This window comes from Pelodiscus sinensis, chromosome 30 (assembly GCF_049634645.1).
Source record: "Pelodiscus sinensis isolate JC-2024 chromosome 30, ASM4963464v1, whole genome shotgun sequence".
Taxonomy (NCBI): Eukaryota; Metazoa; Chordata; order Testudines; family Trionychidae; genus Pelodiscus; species Pelodiscus sinensis.
In genome coordinates, this window is record NC_134740.1 from 1,949,653 (window position 1) to 1,958,895 (window position 9,243).

The 9,243-nt window shown below is 54.0% G+C and overlaps 1 protein-coding gene across 1 annotated transcript; it reads left to right on the top strand.

The window, feature by feature from the left end:
- Positions 1-971: 971 nt before the first annotated feature.
- Positions 972-7,803, top strand: LOC102460125 (granzyme H-like). Its single transcript, XM_075912215.1, has 5 exons — positions 972-1,068; positions 5,856-6,003; positions 6,441-6,576; positions 6,960-7,232; positions 7,373-7,803. Exons 1-5 carry the CDS (start codon positions 1,005-1,007, stop codon positions 7,520-7,522), a joined length of 771 nt encoding a protein of 256 aa, XP_075768330.1. The 5' UTR covers positions 972-1,004; the 3' UTR covers positions 7,523-7,803.
- The last annotated feature ends 1,440 nt before the right edge of the window (positions 7,804-9,243 follow it).

Sequence of the window (9,243 nt, forward strand, 5' to 3'; positions counted from 1 at the left end):
AGATGCTGTAGAGATGTTCTCCCTGAACCAGCTCCCGCACTTGCGTTTGACACAGAGCATGCAGCTGGAGGAGATCCCAGCTTTCAGTAGAGCCTTCTTACCCCACCCAGGAGGGCTGAACCTCAGGGCAGCGGGGCCTTGGGTGTGGTGAGCTTGTTGGGGTTGAGACAGGAAGGAAAGGAAGAGCCAGTTGGCACAAACTGTCCCCCGGCTCTGGGTGGGGAGCACTGCGGGGTTGATCCTAAACACTGTGAGTTTTCTGGGAGCGAGGACTCCTGGGATGTCACCCCAGCTCTGGGAAGGGAGTGGAGTCTAGTGGTTAGAGCAGGGGCTGGGAAAAAGGGAAGGGAGCTACAAGACAGGTCTCCCAGGGTCTATACGTCTTTCTGCTGTGGCATTTCCCGTCTGCACAGTCCCAGCTCACAGGGGCCGGATGTCATAGAAACGGCCACATCCCTTGAATGTGGTCGCAGACTCCCTGGGGGGGGGGGCTTCAGAGAAACCCTCCCCGTGTAATCAGGGCTCATGCCTGCTCTGCCCAGCCCCAGCTGGCTCAGGCCTGTCCCCCACCCCGAGACAGATTCAAGTGCCCAGATCCCACCTGCCATCATCAGTTGCTGCCACCCCAGTGCAGAGACTCTGGCAGGGAGCTGAGCGGGGACCGGGCCAGATGAGTACAAGCCCCAGATGTGCCCAGCTGTGAGCCAGCACCCAGAGCAACTCTGGATCCTGCTGGACACGTCCCAAGCAGGGTCTTCTCCATCCAGTGGGGCATCATCCGTCCAGCTGTGCACGGGCCCCGCTACTATGCTGACTCATGTTCTATCCTTCCCCCAGCCCGTGTGGTCAGTTGTGGTTGGAAACAGATCCCACTAAGCCCTTCATTTTGATAAATGTGCACGTGACCTTGAGGTTTCCTGCCCCCTTGAATCCCTCCCTCCCTAGCTGAAACTATAAACCCTGCAGATCTGTGGCAGAAGCGCTGCCCTGCACTGACTGCAGACATGGAGGTTCATTTCTTCTTTCTGCTCCCCATGGCCTTTCTCCTGCAACCCGAGACTTGGGCTTGTGAGTACAGCTGGGTTTGAGGGCCCTGGGAGTTTGAGTGAACAGAGGTTTTCGGGGATTGGGCTCAGTGGGTGTTACCTTAGGGCCTGTGACAGATTGTAGCTCTTTGTTCCCCACTTCTACAGGATTATGATAAATTTTAGTCCAAGAGTGCCTTGTGAGTATCACCCGAAAACTCATAATTTGCTGACCATTATTGTCCTAAAAAAATAGATGTGGCAGCTATAAGTGATAAGATTATACTGCAAGGTGTTTCTCACACAGGTTTCACGTGTGTGGAGTCACCACAAACCAGTTCCCCAGAGACAAAAGACTAGCCGGTACCTCAGCGAGGGTATGTCTACACTACCACCCTAGTTCGAACTAAGGTGGTAGTGTAGACAAACCCCCAGGTATCAATGAAAGAAAATGCTCTTTCACCTGGTTAAATTGGCCATTGTGGGGTAGGAAGTGGGACCTGGGTGGAAAATGTGCATCATGATAAACAAAGAGCTTGGGAAAATCGGCTGCACAGACCTTCTGTCTCCGAAAGCCTGACGGAAGATGATTCTGAAGGAAGAGAAACAATTTCAAAAAGGGGGGAATATAGCCCATCAAAAATGTCCCACTGTCTCTACCCCCGGCATACACAGTACTGGGTGCACAGAGGCAGGAGCAGGGGATTGAGGGAGGGGTCTTGTGGGGAGGCAAATTGAGCCCGGAAGGTTTGCAGGGAGATGGTGGGAAAGATCTCCCCAGGCAGAGATGAAAACGTGTCGCTGTCCTGTTCAGCGGCGATGTCTGTGACTGAGGATAGAATTGGAGCTGCTATTATCACAGAATCCCAGGTCTGAAAGAGCCTCAGGAGTCATCGAGTCCAGCCCCCTCCCACAACTCAGTCATCCCAGCCAGGGCTTGTTCAAGCCGGGACTTAAACACCTCTAGGGATGGAGATTCCAACCCCTCCCTAGGGAACCCAGCCCAGCGCTTTCCCACCCGCCTAGGGAAATCGTTTTTCTTAATACCCAGCCTAGACCTCCTCCACTACAATGTGAGACCGTTGCTCCTTGTTCTGCCATCCGTCCCCACTGAGAACAGCCTCTCTCCAGCCTCCTTGGAACCCCCCTTCAGGAAGCTGAAGGCTGCTCTCAAATCCCCCCTCACTCTTCTGCAGACTAAATAGACCCAAATCCCTCAGTCTCTCCTTGTACGTCATGTGCTCCAACCCCACCGATATCTCCCTCCCCTGAGGAGAAGAGCCCAAGTTTTGGCGCATGCAAGTTTGCCAACTCTGCCACACTGCATGCCACAAATAGCGACCGGTCATTGGACAGCTGGCTGGATACGCATTCTCAGAGAATCGTTATTAATGGGTCACAGTCCTTCTGGAAGGGCAGAATAAGTATAACAAGTGGTGTTCCACAGGGGTCTGTTCTGGAACCGGTTCTGTTCAATATCTTCATCAACGATTTCGGTACTGGCCTAGAGAGGACGATTGTTAAGTTTGCAGATGATACCAAGCTGGGAGGGGTTGCAAGTGCTCGGGAGGATAGTGTCATAATTCAAACTGATCTGGACGAACTGGAGAAATGGTCGGAGGGAAACAGGATGAAGTTTAAGAAGGACAAATGCAAAGGGCTCCACTTAGGAAGGACCAATCTGTGTCTCACACAGAGAATGGGAAGCGATTCTCTGGGAAGGACTCGTGCACAAAAAGTCGAGGTGTCACAGTGGGCCACGAGATAAATAGGAGCCAACAGTGTGGCTGTGTCTAGATTGGCAAGATTTTGCGCAAATTCTTTCAACGGAAAAGTGTTTCCGTTAAAAGTATTTGCACAAGAGAGTGTCTGTACTGGCATGTGCCTTTGCACAAAAGATTTGCTTTTGTGCAAAAGCATCCGTGACCGGTATAGACGCTATCTTGTGCAAGAAAGCTCTGATGGCCATTTCAGCCATTGGGCTTTCTTGAGCAAGAAATTAAGGTGGCTATCTACATTGGCCCTCTTGCGCAAGAATACTTACGTAGGAGGGCTTATCCCTGAGCAGGAGCGTCAAAGTATTTGTGGAAGAACCACTGATTTTGTACAGTACAAAGTCAGTGTTCTTGTGCAAATACTCGCGGCCAGTGTAGACAAGCGGCAAGATTTTTCACAAAAGCGGACGCTTTGGAGCAAAATCATGCCAGTCTACACGCAGCCTGAGACACTGTTGCAAAAAAAGCAAAGATGAATCTGAGCTCCGTGAACAGGAGTGTGGTGAGCAAGACACGAGAAGTCATTCTTCCGTCTGCTCTGTGCTGATTAGGCCTCAGTTGGAGGATCGTGTCCTGTTCTGTCCACCGCATTTCAAGAATAATGTGAAGAAATTGGAGAGGGTCCAGAGAAGAGCAACAAGAATGATGAAAGGTCTAGAGAACATGAGCTTGTTGGGCTTGTTTAGTTTGGAATGAAGACTGAGAGGGGACATGATAGGGGTTTTCAAGTATCTAAAAGGGTGTCACCAGGAGGAGGGAGAAAATTTTTTCTCCTTGGCCTCTGAGGACAGGGCAAGAAGCAATGGGCTTAAACTACAGCAAGGGAGGTTTAGGTTGGACATTAGGAAAACTTCTTCCCTGTCAGGGTGGTGAAACACAGGACGAAGTTGCCCCGGGAGGTTGAGGAAGCTCCATCTCTGGAGATATTGAAGAGCAGGTTGGACAGACACCTGTCAGGGATGGGCTAGATGGTGCTTGGTCCTGCCATGAGGGCAGGGGACAGGACTTGATGACCTTTTAAAGTCTCTTTCAGCTCTATGGTTCTATGAGTCTATGACAGAGAGGGACCCTGATTGAGGGCAATTCAGCCACTCCGAAGGCAGAGACATGTAGTTGAGAGGGAATCACAAGGCGAGGTTTTTACCAAACTGATCACTGTCGGGTAAAGGGGTGAGCAGAAGGGTACAGAGTGTCACGGGGAGTCTTCCCCAGCGCCATCTATCAGAGTCACCCCCACCATGTACAGAAGAGCCAAGGAAGGTCAAAATTCATCCGCTGGATCAGGGACAGCAGCTCCTGGAGGTGAAAGGCTCCCCTGTACCAATGTCCACCTTGGAGCCAGCCTGTCCCCCATCCTGAGGCCTGCTCGAAGCTAGCACCTCTAGAGGGGACATGCCTCTGTGACCCCTAGCTTTGGAAACAGGAAGCCCCACAGTGAGCATGCGGGTCTGCAGAGCATGAGGGCGACGGGGGCCTGACCACTAAACCCAAAGGGGGTCTGTTCTTCCCACGATCCCCCAGGGCTCTCACTGGCTCGCAATCGGTTGGGCGGTGATGGTCTTAAGACCGAGACGGTCGGCAATGCCAAGGAGATGTGGTCTCTCCCTCCCATCCCTTGGAGACCAGTGGGTTCAGCTTTTATGGAGGAGACTGGTCAATGTTATTGTTGGGGGTTGGGTGCCACGTTGTTCTGGGACTTGGAAGTTCTGGTGGAAACCAACCAGATACGAGCTCCTGAGGCTCTAGATCAGTGGACATAAGCCAGGGAAGGTGGGGTCATCTCTGGACACCGTGTCGGTGGGACCATGAGTGGACATTACAGCCTGGTCTGGTGTCCACATGCCTGGCAGGATGGTGGCAAATGGGAAAGAAACAGCCGAGACCAGGAGACCTTGTTGGCTGGAGGAGCACCTAGAGTAGTGATCTCCTGAGGGGATAGGAGGCAAAGAGAGAACCTGGCCCCATCTGTAGGACCCTGCATGGGGAGGGAGTTTCTGAGAGCAGGGGGGCTCGAAATCCTCAGTGGCTACAGCAGGACAAACCCCAAGAGCCAAGAGCCGGAGCCAGAAAAGGTCTGGCTGGGTCTAATGTGCCAACGGGGACTGGCGAGCCGGGGGACAGCGGGCCCGGGTCTGAGATGTTGGCAGGAGTCACGGAGCCGGTTCTGCCTCCAGTGTCTCCGAGGGTGACAAGTTAGAACGTCTCCCTGGTCCTGCCCGAACTCGAAATCGGGGTGTTGAAGCCCAGCAGGGTGGCACTGTCTGAAGAAGGGGGGTGACTCTCTTCAGACGTGGATTCAGCCTCACACCGAAGGCCAGGCACAGGAGGTAACAGCTCCTGCCAGGGAAGGGGGCTGACACCAGGCTGCGGGTAGGGCCTGGGGGATCAGTCCGTCTCGGCTGGGTGAGGAGGCCAGAGGAGGCTTAGAGCTGGAAAGGGGGGTTCAGGACCCGGGCCCCCTGCTCCCTGAGAATAATCCTGCTTGTTCTGGGTCCCTGTGTTAACATCCACCGTATGCTACGCTGTGTCCCTGTGACCCAATAAACTTTGTCTTCTATCTGCTGTCTGAGTGTCACATCCAGCTGCAGATGGGGGGTCATGACCCGGGGACCCCACCCCTAACTATGACACCCTTCCCAGCCCATTCTGGAGGGAGGGTCCCTGGGAGCAGGTTACGTGTTGGGCTGAGACAAAGGAGATTTGGGATCAGATCTCGTCTCCCGGTGGGAACGTTGGGCGGGCTCCCGAAGGTTGGGATTTCAAGGCTGTGGTGAAAGGAGCTGAGCACCCAGAATTAGAAACCATCCGGTCGGGCCTCAGTTTCCCCATCGGCACAAGGAGGGGAGAAAAAGCGGATTCCGCCACAGGCAATGGGGCAGGGGGCAGAAGCGGGTTTCTGAGTAATACGCCTTTAGGGAAACCCACGATTTTCCACGGGACCAGAGATTTGGAGGTCGGGCTTCGCACAGTCCAGCCATTGTGGGCTGATGGAGAAGGGAGGGGCTATGCCCCAAGAGGTGAGGGGGCTTTTTCTGTGAAGCTGGTCTCCACCCAGGGCAGATCATCGGGGGGCATGAAGCCAAGCCCCACTCCAGGCCCTACATGGCCTACCTGCGTGTACGACGTGCAACGAAGCATAATCAGTGTGGAGGGTTCCTGGTGGCAGAGAACTTTGTGCTGACGGCTGCTCACTGCCAGGGACAGTAAGTGCCGCTGGGCTGGGCCGTGGGGGCGGGCGGGGTCTGCAGGGGATGGGGGAGGTGGGAGCTCTGGTAAAAAAGTTAGGAGGCACTCCAGGCTGGGGGAGCAGAGCCCAGGGGTCTGACCTGCTCAGGGGGCGTCGGTGAGTCTCTAGGGGCCTCAGCAACCCACGGCCCAGCCCCAGCGCTGGGTAAATCACTGGGGCTAACGTGGGGCAGGGAGGGGTCACAGCCACAGGCAGCCCTGGGCATGGACCCCTGCCTGCATCTAGCTGGGAGTAGGAGCTGACAACCAAGTGCAAAGGGGAGGGAGGAAACTGAGACCCGTTCTCAGAGCCCCGGGCTGCCCTGTCCTCACAGGACCAGAATTGATGAGTCAGAAAAACACGTCACCGACCCCTCCCCTAACGCCCCACGTGGGCTGCTCTCGGCTTTTGCAGCAGCATCCATGTCACCCTGGGAGCCCACAACATCAAACAACAGGAACCGAGCCAGCAAGTGATTGAAGTGCAAAGGCAGATCCCCCACCCGCAGTACAACTGGGAGACTAAAATCAATGACATCATGCTACTGCAGGTACCGCCCCCATCCCATCACCCGCCACCAGTGACCTCACACTGCTGTGGGTACCGCCCCCATCCCATCCCCCACCCCCAGTGACCTCACACTGCTGCAGGTACCGTCCCCATCCCCTCCCCCACCCCCAGTGACCTCACACTGCTGCAGGTACCGCCCCCATCCCATCCCCCACCCCCAGTGACCTCACACTGCTGCAGGTACCGCCCCCATCCCATCCCCCACCCCCAGTGACCTCACACTGCTGCAGGTACCGCCCCCATCCCATCCCCCACCCCCAGTGAGCTCATGGCAGTGCATGTTCTTTAGGATCTTTCTAACTTGCCTGGTGCACCTCTGACCCTCGCCCTCCTCCTTGTCCGTATGTCCGTGCCTGTGTGTAGCTGCAGTGCAAGGCTGAGAGCAATGGGTACGTCGGACTCCTCTCCCTGCCCGCGGCCCCCCAGCGAGTGCGCCCAGGGACCAAGTGCAGCGTGGCCGGCTGGGGTCAGATGAGTGCATCCAACGAGCAGATCTCGGAGACGCTGCAGGAGGCCGACGTGGTGGTGATGCCGGATGCCGACTGTCGGAGGAAGCGTGGGGGGCCATGGCGCAACTATAACGCCACCACCATGATGTGTGTGGGGAACCCAGAGGAAGGCAGATCCCCTTTCTACGTAAGTCGCCCCCCCCCCCAACACCTGAAAGTTTCCTTGAGTCCCTGGGTGGTATGTGTTGGGCCTCAGAGAGAGGGCAGAGGTCGGGTCCCTCTGCACTTGGGGCTGTACAAATGAGTCTCATTTTTTTCCTCTCACAGGGTGACTCTGGGGGGCCCCTGGTGTGTGGGGAAGAAGCCCAGGGCATTGTCTCCTTGGGATCCGAAGATGGGATCCCCCCGGCCGTGTACACCAAAGTCTCCACCTTCCTGCCCTGGATTCAGGAGACGATGAAGAAATTGGAGTCTTGAGCCCCGCCAGAAAGTGCAGAGTGTCCTGGAGCTGAACCACTTCGGTGTTTTGTTTTGGCCCAGACGTGGGGCGACTGAGTCCCCCGCACCCAGCCATGGCTCCCTGCTCAGGCAGTGCCAAACCGCTGAGCCTCCAGGCAGGGAGCCCAGCTCCGGCAAAGCCACAAGAAGGGAACTCAGGGAAAACCGCGCTCAACTGTTTGCAGCTCAATCCCCGGCGCTGACCACCCGCCTCCCACCTCCCCTGCCCTGCTGCACGGCCCACACCCAGCAGGGAATAAAAATGCTACAAAAAAATGTGTTGCGGATCCTGAGTGATCAACCCGAGGGGTGAGACCCAGAGCAGCATCTGGGCTGGATGGGGTCAGGCTGGGCTGGGGAGTCTTGGTTGGACCCAGCTGGGCTCATGGGTTCCTAGCACAATGAGGAGGTGGGGGAATCCCTGCCCCCACTGTACCCAGCCATTGGCCCCTTTGTGTCGTGGGGTGGGGGGGAGGGGGAAATATGCGAAGGAAACTTAAATGTGGAAAGCGAAGTGAGAAATTATCATTCCTGAGTCCATTCCATGTCTGTGTCTGTCTGTCTGTCTATGACCAGCTCTATCTATCTATCTATCTATCTATCTATCTATCTATCTATCTATCTATCTATCTATCTATCTATCTATCTATCCCTATACACCCCATCTATCTATCTATCTATCTATCTATCTATCTATCTATCTATCTATCTATCTATCTATCCCTATACACCCCATCTATCTATCTATCTATCTATCTATCTATCTATCTATCTATCTATCTATCTATCTATCTATCTATCTATCTATCCCTATACACCCCATCTATCTATCTATCTATCTATCTATCTATCTATCTATCTATCCCTATACACCCCATCTATCTATCTATCTATCTATCTATCTATCTATCTATCTATCTATCCCTATACACCCCATCTATCTATCTATCTATCTATCTATCTATCTATCTATCTATCTATCTATCTATCTATCTATCTATCTATCCCCACCCACCCCATCTATCTATCTATCTATCTATCTATCTATCTATCTATCTATCTATCTATCTATCTATCTATCTATCTATCTATCCCCACCCACCCCATCTATCTATCTATCTATCTATCTATCTATCTATCTATCTATCTATCTATCTATCCCCACCCCCCCCCCCTCTCTCTCTCTCTCTATCTATCCCCACACACCCCCTCTATCTATCACTCTTATAGCCAGGGTGTTCACTGAGTTGTTGCATTCACTGTTGGTTTGTGGTGCTGTGTGTGATTCCTCTTGTCCTGAGCTGCTCTCCAGAGTGTGACAATCTGGGTGGAGGACACTTTGCCCAGGGATCTGAAGAAAGCAGGAAGCGGGACCAGCTGGGGACTGTGAGCCATGGCTGGAAGTAGGAGTTAGCTTTGTCCTGCTCTGGGGAGCAAGATGGTGCTCCTCCTGCCCCCTCTGGCCAATCTCTTGGTGTTGAAGCTTCCCCTGGTGGCCACTGTCAGCGTCACAGCCTCTTCTCTGTGCCCCTCTGCCACGGTTCAATCCCCGAATCTGACCCTCTGTGTGGGAGAGAGAGAGAAATCCTCTCTTCTCCAGTTTGAAATTCCTACCTGCATTTTTAGTGCCCAAACCCTCTGGCCAATACTTTTGCTAGGAACCTAAGCTAATCCCTTAGTTGGCAGGTGCTTATCAGTAC